This window comes from Talpa europaea (genome assembly GCF_964194135.1).
Source record: "Talpa europaea genome assembly, chromosome: 15".
NCBI lineage: Eukaryota > Metazoa > Chordata > Mammalia > Eulipotyphla > Talpidae > Talpa > Talpa europaea.
Window position 1 is genome coordinate 20,124,498 of NC_140083.1, and position 13,643 is coordinate 20,138,140.

Below are 13,643 nucleotides of genomic sequence, written 5' to 3' on the forward strand. Positions count from 1 at the left end.
TGTGTCTCTGATTTATAATTGTCCGTTTTTGCTTTGTTGTGTTTTGTACTGTTACTATTTTTTCACACTGATGTCTGTTGTGTATATATATTGCACCTTCCTAATCCACTCATTTGTCCTAGGATACTAAGGTCATTTCCGTAACTTGGCTATTGTCAATAGCACTGCAGTGAACACAGGTGTGCATATATCCTTTGAATTAGTGGCGTTTTTGCATTCTTCAGTCACATACCCAGGAGAGGAATTGCTGGATCATATGATAGGTCTATTTTAGAATCAGCATAGAATTAGGATGCTCCAGACATAAAGTTAAACTATAAACAGGGGTTTTTGCCACTTACCATAACAGAAATAATGCATGTTAGCAATATTAATTTAAAATATAGTAAGAATAGTACACTAGGAAGAGTAGGTGCTTACTTTTCGGTCAATTTGTACCCAATACACAATACTTATATATGGCATATAAGTGTATATACATATATTTACATATATTTATGTATATACATATATTTATATAAATTTATATATAAACATATATATACACATTAGAGAGAGAGAAATTAATACCTGGTCATTTTAGAGTGCAAGTGCATTTATCAATTTTCAGATTTTTGATAAGATTATTAGCATTTTTCTATTAAATGTCAAAGTTCAGCAAAGCACCATGAGGAAATACAATATCAAATACAACTATAGGTCAGATCAAACCAGGAAAAAAATCAAAGGAAATAAAATTATCACCAAAGTGAAAAACTCAATACTACCAAAATTTGTAGTTTTAAATATTAGTTTGAATGAGATAAAAGAAAATAATAGTTACATGAAAAAAGAATACTTTAGGGAAAGGAAAGAGTAACTAGGAGAAATTTCCCCAAAATAAATATGTATGCTCTGAAAATTTTAAAAGTTACAGGATAAAATCAAGGACATTGAACAATTTGAGAAGTAGAAAAGAAGACAAAGAGAATTAGACCATCTAATCAGGAGGTGCATTGACTGAGTTACAAAAAGAGGAAAAAGTAAACCTTGAGTGGCATCATTATGGACATGAACTCCCAAGTTGAAAGGACTCCTTGCAATAACCATGGGTGAGCACAATCACCCTTTCAAAGCATATTTTAGGGCCTCCCCAGAGGCGCAGCGGTTGAGCCCTGGGTTGCGAAGCCGCCCGCAGCCTCTGCAGCGCCAGTTTGATCCCCGGCCGCCGGTCAAGAGTCCCACACGGCGCGCGGACCTCTCCTGCTGCGCTGCTCCCCTCAGCAGTGTACTTTGTCCATCTGCTTGTTCTGCTCCCTGCTCTGGCTCTGGTGAATTCTCTCACCCTCCCGCACTTCTGACTGTACCCAGTGCATGTATAAATAAATAAATAAATCTAAAAAAAAGTTTAAAAAAAATAGAAATGATTTTAAAAAAAAAGCATATTGTAAAATTTCAGAAACTGAAGATCAAGAGAAACTCCTCAGATGTTTTCAAGAGAAAGAAAACTGAAAAATCAGAATTTCATCAATCTTTTCTGTTTCAATTTGAGAAACAACAGGTTTTTTTTTTAAAAGTATCTTCACAATTTGGAAGGACTATTACTTCAACTTAGAAAACTATTCAGTTAAAATTGTACTTAAGTAGGTAATTTAAATAAACACATTTATAAACATGTGACTTCTCATCAAAACCGGACGAGTCTCCAGTGCACAGAAGTGATCAGAGGTTTGCTCCATCAACACTGCAGTTAACCAGAAAGAACAAAACACTCAAGATACAAGAAGTAATGAGGGATCTAACCCAGGAGAAGGGTAAAGAAGGTCTAGTCCCACAGGCCCAGAAAGCAACAGTTGTAGTCTCCATAAATATCCTTTAAAAGAGTGTTTAAGCACAATGTGATTTTTATGTTGTTTGTAATATATACTCTCCATAAGCTTAGTTAATGTTTCAAGAAATCGTACATTAAAAACTCATTTCATGAATTTTTCAAATCTCTTGCAAATAAATGTCAGTTATGTAAGATACATTTGAGCTGCACTTACTCTCATCAAACATAACACCTCTGCATAGATTGTAAGGGGGGGATTTCTATCACCCTTATTAATTGTGACAATTGAAATGTGCCGTGAAGTGAAGTGCATATAATTTTATGCACCAAATGTGCTTTCATTGTAATAGCAGGCAAACTAGATTGCAGTAAGAGGATGCAGAATTCCTGGGAAAGTACCTCCCAGGAGAAAACAAAGTGAACCTAATATCTAAATGCTTTAAAAATATTAACTTTATTTTAATCCTAACTCTGTGTGTGGGTATTATTACTGTCATCATTATCTTTAATATACAGATGAGGAGACTAAGGCAAAGATAATTATCTGTTCAAGGTCTCCCCTCTAGTAAATGGCTGAGGTTTCTTCACATCTTAGGAAGTATCTGTTATTTCTAGTCACTGTTTATTGTTTACATAAACAATATTTGCATTACACAACAGTGTAGTCATAAATATTTAACTAAAAGATGTGATATGCATAAATTAGAAGTTATTGAAGGGATAAGTTGTCGGTTGAATGAGGAGTGAGACTAAACAAGGGTGTTAAATCCTTACCTAATAAGAAAATAGCAGATGCTTTAAGCTGATGATAAACAAAAGTATATAAGCAAGAATATTAAACACTGAAAGAAATCATAATACAATTGAAAAACAACGTCCTCTTGGGGATAAGACATGCACTGAAAAGGGTAGGATTGGAAATTTTCCTTATCAGAAGTTTTACGGTAGTTTTGTCTTCTTAAATGTATCTAACTATAATTTAAATGTGTTTTGATGCTTTTAAATTATACAGGCATATATATATATTGCCAATTATGTATATTATGGACTTCTTTTATGTATTTAAATTATTTGGCAGAGTTTAATCAAACAAGATTGAAATTGCTCTAGTCAGATAAAATTATCTTAGCCAGGTCCAATCCACTGTACATAAACATAGTTTCTGACAGCTTACCCAAGTAGTGGGATCATTACTAAAATACATGTTAGACCAACAAATGTAGATGCTTCTATAGTTTCATATCTTTTATATGCTCATGGATTGCCTTCATCTTTAAAATGTCAGTGATTTTCAGGAATGGAAGCTTATAAGTCTAAGACAGTTTAGCAAAGTATCCTCGTTTTTATATGAAGAAGCAGAAGCACAAATAGGAAACATTATGAAATGTTAAAAGAAGGAAAAACAAAGTTAAAACAACATAAACAACACAATACTTTAACCCCATCTCAAGTTTTACAAAGTGTGCTTTCAGGTAGAACAGAATGCCCACTACCACCTTCTTTACTGAAAGAATTTCTGGGTCTCACTTTCCTCATATGTCAAAGGAAAGAGTTTGAAAAGATTAATTAAAAGTTCTCCTTAGCTTTTCTCATTATAAAATTTTCCCATAGATAACCTCCATTTGGACTTTCAGAAAGTTCTTGAACTTCATAGTAGTTAGGGAAGGTGTGTTGTGAGTAGATGTAGATTCTCGATGGTTAAATAGACTGTGCAAGGCCAACAAACTAATAAGTTACAGAAGAAAAATTTGAACACATATTTTTTTACTTCTAAGATTCTCCACTCTTACCATTTCCATAATTATGCTGATAAAAAATTCTATGGCTATCAAAGTGATAGCCAATATGTTTATTCACTCCTTGATTCATTTATTAAATAGCTACTATTGTCCAAAGTCCCACAGATTTGTAAAATATAAATATATGATTAGACAGACAATATCTAAGTCACATCATTTATACCTATGGCTAGATTTTTCCCTCTTAAGTAAAGTCAGATGAGAATGACCAGCATCTTTCATTAATTCTTATAACAGCCAGCAAGATTCAGAATCTTCATCATCTTTTTGATTTATGGAAATTCCATTTAAGAAGTTTCAATTAGCCATTTAAGTACTCTTACTCCAAGAATGAGCATTCAGGGAAGGGTAGATGAATTAGTATTAGAAATAGAAAGATCCAGATAGAGATTATATTAACAGTGGGAAACATCCTATGTATCAGTCTGGAAACAATGATCTCAAACCTGGCACACATTATAGATGGTCATTTTTATTTATGTCAACTAAAGTCTTTCAAATGTGACTGTTATCATATGTTCATACAATGATAAGCAAGAATTAAGAATGATTTCCAGATTTCTGATTGATTCGGGAGACCAAATAAGATGAGAGCATCACTCAAAGGTATAAAATGGCAAGAGTAATTAGAAGTAAAAGGGTATAGGGAATTTTATTTGGGATATACACCTTCAAAAGATGTGATGGAGCTTTCTAGAAAGCAGGGATATATACGTAATGGAGTACAGGTCTTCTAGAGGCTGGGCTGGTATGGTTAACACACTGAAATTGCATAGGGCATGTATATAGAGCAAGAAGTGCATGAGACACAGAATAACATCGCTAAACACTACAAACACTTTTCAAAAAAAATTATAGAGGGGTCTCCTTGGTGGCACAAGGGGTTAAGCACAGCACTGTAAAGCTATCTGCAGACTGCAGACAGGGTTTGACCCCCGGCCTGCCAGGGAGTTACCCACATGATGCAGCAGATCTCTCTTGCTTTGCCCACTGCTTCCCTTAGTGGTATATTTCAGTCAGTCTGCCTGTTGTTCCCCACTCTGTCTCTGGTGAATCCTCTCACCCCCTGCACCTCTGGCTTGTACCCCAGTTCTTATATGCATAAATAAATAAATATTTTAAAAAATGATAGTGGAAACAGCTTCAGGATATAAATAGATGTCACTAAAGGTGAACTAGGAGCAAATGTTGCTAGAGACACATCTAATAAATTGGAAGGTCAACATTACCAAAGGTCACACGTGAAGTAATCTAACTCTAAAAGACGTCAATAGATTCATAAATATGAAGATCTCTGTTGATTTTTATCAGAGATACTTTAGGGAAGTGCAGAGATTAGAAGTCATATATTGGTGGGTGGGTCATGAATGGAATGGGAACAGGAAATAAAGACTGGAGGATGTCAGTGTGCTCTTCTATATTCCTACAATGAACATGTAGAGTTTAGAAAAGAGAGCTTGGCTCAAATAGGAAATTAAGACAAGGGAGTAGCTGAAGTGGGGTGTACAGATTTGAAGATCATCTGTTGTTGATATCCTGAGGATTTAGAAAAAAAAGGAAAAGGAAAAAAAACGTAGTAGAGATAGATAATTGTTGTATGGCAGTAACTTTTTTTTTATCCCCTTCAAATGTGAGTGTGCCTTCAAAGTGACTAGGCGATCATGTTTGAATCATATCTAGTCTATAAAAGTCCATAAACTTAAATGTATTTCCCAGTTGCATGTATAAGTCTAATACTTAAGAAAAGCTAACATTTCCATAATCATTATGATGAAGTCAGGTCAGTGAGGTAGTCCACTACTGCTTTAGAGATGGCAGAACTGAGCTCTGATTGACCTGCCTTAGGATAGGAAGAAGGAGGTAATGCTCACAAAAGATTCTTGAAGTACAGTGTTTTCTTTTCTTCATTGTCTTCTGTCCTTGATAATAATTTTGTGAACAATGCTGAATAAGTCATACAAATGAATCTTTCTGATCCCAGAATAGAGAAATTTTGAAAAACTAAGTGTTTATAATTAATAGTTGAAAAAATAAAATTTTTACTTTTATGTCTTTCCTCAAAAAGCATAACTTTTCCCCTCAAATATGAGAACTAGAAGGGACACATTATCTTGGCTTTGTGTTTTAAAGGAGTGAAAGTAGCCATGCAGCAGTAGGAAAGTCTTTAAAGGACTAAATGTAAAACATATGTTCTAATGAGAAAATAGTATTTTAATAATTACTTGGATTAAAGATCCCAGTACAAAAATGTATTTCCATAAAATAAAGCATAATCCCATGTTTCATGCCAACATCAGCTATAGCTTACCAGCTTTCATTTAAAGTTTTTCAAATATATTTTTTCCTTCATCAAGCACACTATAGTTAAATATAATTCCAGCATCCATTTTATATGAAGAATAACAAATTTCCATACAAACAAGAGACACTGACCTTTACCTCTTGGCATCTAAGTTTTTTAAAAAGAGCATCTAGGGAAAATGCTTTAAAATCTCTTGGTGTTATAGGTGAAATCAAAACTGCCTTCAGTAATCTGCTATTAGATGAAGCCTACATATCAGTAAAATGCAGCATCTTTAGAGATGTGAATTCAGAGGAAATTGTGCTGAATTTTTGCTATTGGTTCTTGGGATTCAAATTAGAATTTTCTGTGCTGGACTGCCTGGTACCAAGGTACAGTGGTTACTGGAGGGGTTAAAGTTGGAGTCTCTGATGCATATAGAGTAGGAAGGATTCATAAAAGCCTGGCAGTGGAACTTGGGTCAAACCATTACCATGAACGAGCAGTGACCAATAGCAAAGGAAGAAGAAGATCCAAGAGGACTGAGGTAAGCAAGCAGGCTCCTGAATCCCTGTCAAAGTGGAAGCCATAGATCAAAAGTGTTCCTGGTAATGGATCAGAGTAGGATTTATTTTTTCTTATGAGAGACTCGAAAGGATAAAAGAAAAGCAAGTTATTTTAGTTAAAGGTTTTTTTTTTTTTTCCCTTAACTGATTTTTAGCAAACGACAGACCCAGATACAGAACTCAACGGTGTATTCCTGGACAGTAAGGTAAACTATTTTGCATTTTTATAAACTCTTAAAGAATTCATTGTTCTGATTCATCAGAGGCAGGATGACAGCCTCAATAACTAAAGGAAATTCCTATTCTGAACAAAGGACTGTTTTAATGTGTCTCTATTGGAAGATGACCAGAGCAGAATTCTGAAGTTGTAAGAACATTGACAGTTGCAGAAACAGCTCTGCATTTGTGAGTGATCTGAATGCAGTGGCAAAATTGAAAGATCAGCATTTCATAAATGAAGTGATATTTTGCTTTTCCTAAGGTATCAGTTAAATTTATTCTGTCATTATTATTAACTGGTTGAATGAAATCTGCTGTTATATGTATAGATTAGTTTTTCCTATTAGAAGAGTTCATTGTATTCATAATATTGTTGCTATCTACTAGAGATGGTTTATGTCTTCTAGAAGTATCATAAATTAGTGTTAGCCTATTTTTGTTGTTAGCCTAGTTTTGTTTGCCTTCTTACAGAAAATATGGACTCTACCTGTATTCAAAACATGTTTTGCTTTGTTTTGTTGTTTATCAACCATAGTAAAGCCACAACTGAATACATGACTTACCTCATTGTGAAATATACAGAGTTCATAATTCAAACTTCTTGGCTGAACAACTTTATTCTGTACTTCTACTAGAATTCTTTCCCTGCACCCCAAAATAAGACTTACCCAAGAAGTTGAGCAGAAGAGCAAGAGATTAATCAAACACTTTTCTTCAGATCTGGAAAACCTTCCTTTACCACAGCTGCTAAAACGTTCTTTGATCTCTCGATTTCTTTGGTTTAGGGGCCAAAGAGCCTGGGAAATCTCATCCAGATGTTCCTCTCATCTAGGAGGAAAAGTAAAAGCATATGCTTACTTCTTAGCAGCAACACAGACTCTCAATTTGAGTTATTAAAAGATCACTTTTGGCTACTCATATTCAGCTATGGGTTTTGGTTAACTTCCTTGCATTAAACAGCTGGAAATGGAAAAAGCACTTAGAGTTTCTAAAATTCACTTTCCATTTCTGTTTTCATTGTAATTCAATTTGAAACTAGAGAGCTACAAGTTGGTGAGTCATTTTCAGTGTGCAAAATGTGCTTTGCATATAGCCCCTACTAAATAAAATTTTGTTCATTGATATCTATGTATGAAATGTTGACGTGTTTATCTATTCCCCAAAGTGTTGTTAACTGATCATTTTGGTGTATAGTTATCTGGAGGTCACTATTTTCAAACATCTCACAGTTTTATCCCTTATCCTAGGTACTATAATGGCAACCACAATCTGTTTCATCCTGTGGGTGTTATTTATAACAGATAGTGTATGGACTCGAAGTGTGAGACAGGTCTATGAGGTAAACGATCCAGAGGATTTCAATGAAAATGACTTTGATTGTCCTAGGGAATGTTTCTGTCCCCCGAGTTTCCCTACTGCTTTATACTGTGAAAATCGAGGTCTCAAAGAAATCCCTGCTATTCCTTCAAGGATCTGGTATCTTTATCTTGAAAACAACCTGATAGAGACCATTCCTGAGAAGCCATTTGAGAATGCCACCCAACTCAGATGGATAAATCTAAACAAGAATAAAATAACTAACTATGGAATTGAGAAAGGAGCTCTGAGTCAACTGAAAAAGCTACTTTTCTTATTTCTGGAAGATAATGAGCTAGAGGAGGTACCTTCTCCTTTGCCAAGAAGTTTAGAACAATTGCAATTAGCTAGAAACAAGGTGTCCCGAATTCCTCAAGGAACTTTCAGCAATCTGGAGAACCTGACCCTTCTTGACCTGCAGCACAATAAACTATTGGACAATGCCTTTCAAAGAGACACCTTTAAGGGTCTCAAGAACCTCATGCAGCTAAATATGGCCAAGAATGCCCTGAGGAATATGCCACCAAGATTACCAGCTAATACAATGCAACTGTTTCTAGACAACAATTCCATTGAAGAAATACCAGAAAATTATTTCAATGTGATTCCCAAAGTGGCTTTCCTGAGACTAAATCACAACAAATTATCAGATGCAGGTCTCCCTTCAAGAGGTTTTGATGTATCATCGATTCTAGATCTTCAGCTGTCTCACAATCAACTCACAAAGGTTCCCCGAATCAGCACCCGCCTGCAGCACCTCCACCTCGATCATAACAGAATTAAAAGTAAGTGACTATGAGGGTGTGTCTTTGATGATATACTCATGATCATTGCCTTGATTCTATGTTCTCTTTAAGATAAGTACTTGAGTTATTTTCCCCCAACTAACAGGATTAGTTTTTTTGCAGTGTATCTTCAAATTTTTCTATTTTCAGGCAGTCTCAATGAACTCAAAATTCCAAACCTTCAAATTGCAGATTGAAAAAATGGAAAATAACAGAAGGCCATTGTCTACTGGAGAAATTATAGGTCTCTATCTTCTGTTACTTTGAAGAGACACTAGTATCTCTGTCTCTCTGGGTAGATTTATTTAAGAAAGTGTTTCAGGCATAGTCAACCTCATAAATAGTAATAGAATTGTCATTAAGGTGGTTTCAGAGGGGCACCTAGGTCCTAGAAACTGAGGCACAGCTGCTACAGGTGCCACCTTAGTTAGAGGCTCTGATATTAGATCATGGATTTCTCCAGCTTTGGAGCACATTGTATTCAGGGGGCAGGGGGATTGCTAACCCGGGGACCATGTGATGAGGACACATCCTGTTAAGACTTTGCTCAGGGGAACAAATGCCGCTGGAATGTGGTAACTCCTCAGAAATAACAGTAATTATCAAGGTTGCCTGTTTCTTTTCTGCAAATAGCTTTTGAGAGGGAGAGAGAGATGAGAAATCATCAAGGGAAGTAAGGTTACAGAGAGGAGAGACTAGAGCCCTGGAAAGACAAACTTGGCATCTCCATAGTGGGCAGTGGCCTGGTCTGCTCACATGAGGCAGTGGTACACATCTGGCAAGGATTCAAAATAGGAAGATAGGGCTTCCCTGGTGGTGCAAGGGGTTAAGCACAGCACTGTGAAGCTATCCACAGCCTCTGCAGCATGAGTTTGATCCCCGGCCAGGGAGCTACCCACATGGATCAGACCTCTCGACTTACCCGCTGCTCCCCTCAGCAGTGTATTTCAGCCAGTCTGCCTGTTCTGTTCCCCATTCTGTCTCTGGTGAATCCTTTCACCCCCCCCCCCCACACCTCTGGCCTATACCCCAGTTCTTGTATGCATAAATAAGACTTAAAAAACTTTATAAAAAAACAAAATAGAAGATAATTTTGAGGAGACTTCTCCCCAACATCCTTGTAAAATACATTTCAAAAGTAAGGACAAGTCAGATGGTTTATAGGAAAATACCACAAAATAGTCAGAAGCTTGTGCTGCCTGGTTATTGTACACTAAAATTCCCTTTAAGCAAATAATCACATAAACATCCCATTTATAGGGATAGACTATTTTTCCACTGGATACGACTCAGTTATTCAATATTTTTTTTTTTTTTCCTAACAGCACACTTGAGTACAAAATCCAGGAACTAACAAGCCAGTTGCTGCCATTGCAGTTCTTTTTCCATGGTGATGGGACACATTGTTGAATCCTGTAGTCAAAAGCAAAAGATGTAACAGAGAAAAAAGTTGGAAATAGCTGAGTCTGTTTCTTAGAACCAAATAGAACAACAGTCAATATTGATCTAAATATGTGTATTGTTTTCCTAATGACAGTTCTGTGTTTCTACAGGTGCCTTCCTTATTTGACAACAAAAGCCCCATAGACATTTAATGTGTGAAGTTCATTCAAAGTGACTTTACACAAAGCCCTATTTGTGGGTTATGGTTTCCTTTGAGAATTTGAGAATGAGGATGCTTTGGAGGGGAGGTAGAAAAATTCAGCAGGCAATGGAGCAGATCCTCTGGGCTATTATATAATCACATACAGTTACACAAAGACTAGATCCTTCTTCCTCTAATCACGTTTCAGAGAGTTTTTCAGTGTTTTTCTCATGTATTTGTATTTTTTAATTGTTCTCAGACCTTTCTGTATATCAAAATCCTCCGGGAACTTCTGTAATGTGGGCTTGTGGATGCCACCCTTAGTTTCTGACTCAGTTGCTCCAGAGGGGCACGGGACCCACACATTTAGTTACTAGGTGGTATTGGTGCTGCTGGAGAACCAGAACTAATCCTTGCAAGAACCGTCTGTGTATGATTAGTAATTTCTGAAGAAAAAGAAACTGAGGCTCAAACAGGTAAAGCTATTTGCTCAAGGCTTGAGGGCAAATAGACTAGCCAGGACCTGAGCCCAGCCAGGGCTTCCCAGTTTAGGGTTTTTTTTTTTTTTTTTTTTTCCCTTTCTCTCACTCATCTATCTCAGTACATTTTTCTTCATTGCTCAGAATCAATACTTAAGAAAAATACCAGTTCATAGAGGTAAAAATAATTTTAACAGCAGCAACATCAACAAAGAGAAATCAATACATTTTCCTCTTAATAGAGATATCAAGCACAGTCATTTCTATATTGCAAGAAAACAAACGTAAAAGAAAAATTTGCCTGGCTAGCATTATTGGCAAACATTATATCATACTGTGTTATAACTGTTAAAGTGCTCAGTTCTTCTGGCCACATGATCTACTCCAGTTGTTAAAAAGTGGTTTCCAAGAAACATAGCTTTTATATGAAGAGTTCTCAGAATTTACAGGACAGTTAACTTTTCTTACTCAAAATTATGAAAATACATATTTATCTGCTTGAACACCTTAAAGACTAAAGAGATTCATTCTCTCTAGTAGGGAAGAGACCTGGTGTGGTAAGAAAAGGGTTAGAATGATACTCAGCCCTGCCACTTTCCTGTGCACCCAGCCTACCTGTCTGACCAACATTATCACAGTGTCCAAGTAGGGAGGACACTATTACCTGACAAAGGCTTTGTGATGTCAGGGGTGATGGTGTTTGTGGGAAAGAAAAAAAGGATCAATGAATATAAATATGCTATACAAATGTCATTACTTTTAGCAAATTGAATCCACAAAATGACATCAGATCAGACTGGCAAAATACCCTTGCTGTAAGCATGAAACGTTCAATAGACTATGACTCTCCATGTACCAACATAATACAAAGGAGGGTCATAACCCATGTTGGCAGGGCTTATCTCCTGAAAGAAGATCTCTTGCACAAATATAGTTTAAAATGAGATTTAAAGGCAGTATATACATTTTGAGGGTAAGATCAGCTATTTCACACATTTTGCTAAATTTGGCTTGTTTAGCAGTCTTCTCTCCTGAATACTCCTCAATCTCAGCATAGGCACTGATCCAAAGGCTCTGATCCAAGGCAGGTGCACGATTTCTCACATCTTAACCATCTGAAAAGGCTGATGGGATATTTCCTGGCTTACATTCTTTGTAATTCAATCCTTGGCAAATGTTTCCTTTCCAATTAAACACTTTTAAATGTGGAAATTTAAGGTTGTTTTCTACAAGTATCACACATTTAAAGTTATATTAGTTGTACTTTTTCAAAATCTTGTTATCATATACTGTTAATTTGAAATGTTGCCTTTTTAAGATATTTCTTGAGTTTACATTCATATAGATTGTATTTCAGAAGCGTAGGATCCCCTTCTCAGTTGTAGTCATCATAGCCCACCCACCATAATTTTCAAACATTTGCTTTAATAATAGACTGATTTTGTACCCATCCATCCATCTATCCATCCATCCACCCAGACACCTACTCATTCATTATCAGTCATGAAATCTCTAGCTATTGCCCTAAATACTACCTGTCTCATCCTAAGTAATCCATGCATGCCTTATCTTTCCTGCTAGCTAGAAGAAAAGTGATATAACTTATATCCCTTTATTTTCATAACAGCATTAAACAATATGCCCTTTCTAGTGCTCTAAGTATGATTGAATATGGAGTGAGATGACTAGACATAAATTGCTGATTTTTTTTCAGGGTAACTTTTATAAAATAGATTTGCACAACCTCCAAGGTGGGCAAAAATAGTTTTATTTCTTCTAGTTTCACAGTCCAGGAGACTAACCCTCTCATAGAACCATTTCTTATGTTTTTTGGTCTTCCCACCCTTAGACTCTTATGTTCCAATTCATTCATTCATGCTCCTTTTGCCTCCACAGGTGTGAATGTCTCAGTAATATGCCCTACCCCTGGCACACTGGCTGCAGAACAAGATTCCTTCCACTATGGACCTCATCTTAGCTATCTCCGTCTGGATGGAAATGAGATCAAGCCACCAATCCCAATGGATTTAATGACTTGTTTTAGGTTCCTTCAGGCTGTCATTATTTAAAAATAATTTCAGCAATCTCAAATAGGTTTATTGAATGAATATTTTAACAAGAAATTTGAATATTATTCATAGATTTAAGGAAAAAAATCACATTTCCAGCTGTTCTTGGCTCTCGTTTTCATTAGTTCAGCTTATTTTTCCCCATTCAAAGATGCTTTGCTGATGATATATAGCAAAGTCTGCTTTTCTTTAATAAAACAGACACAGAGTTAAGATTGTTTATCAACTCCAAGATATTTTTTTTCTCTTTCACAGTTTAGTAATGCCAAATAATGCAGTTGCATTGTTGTACAGCAGAAAGAACATATTTGCTCATGTTCAGAATTGCTTATGCAGATAATATATTTACAGGATAACTACTAATGTAGCATGAGCTAAGAAGATCTGAAGAAAATAGAAAAATGAGATTGTTCTTAATCATACCTCTTAAAAGAATGAATTGCAGATGGTTAAATGATTTTTGTAGGTGCAAATTTGGTGTGTTGCTTGAGTATGACATATATCAAATACTACATAGTAAGAGATTTCAAGTCATTTAATACCAAATAACAATGCAATAGCCATTTATAGTCCACTACTATTTTTATAGCTGTTGTTTCAGACATAGAGCAATATTCTCTATCAATTAAACAAGACCCAAATTTTACATGTATTATAATATATTCCTGACACCATCTTAGTGTTTTAACACTTG

General features: G+C 35.8%; 1 protein-coding gene across 1 annotated transcript; it reads left to right on the forward strand.

Moving 5' to 3' along the window:
• Positions 1-7,927: 7,927 nt before the first annotated feature.
• On the forward strand, positions 7,928-12,949 carry KERA (keratocan; the record flags this gene model as incomplete). The annotated part of the gene is made up of 2 exons (XM_084255709.1): positions 7,928-8,816; positions 12,777-12,949. The coding sequence occupies exons 1-2, from the start codon at positions 7,931-7,933 to the stop codon at positions 12,947-12,949; spliced, it is 1,059 nt and encodes a 352-aa protein (XP_084111835.1). The 5' UTR covers positions 7,928-7,930.
• Between the last annotated feature and the right edge of the window lie 694 nt (positions 12,950-13,643).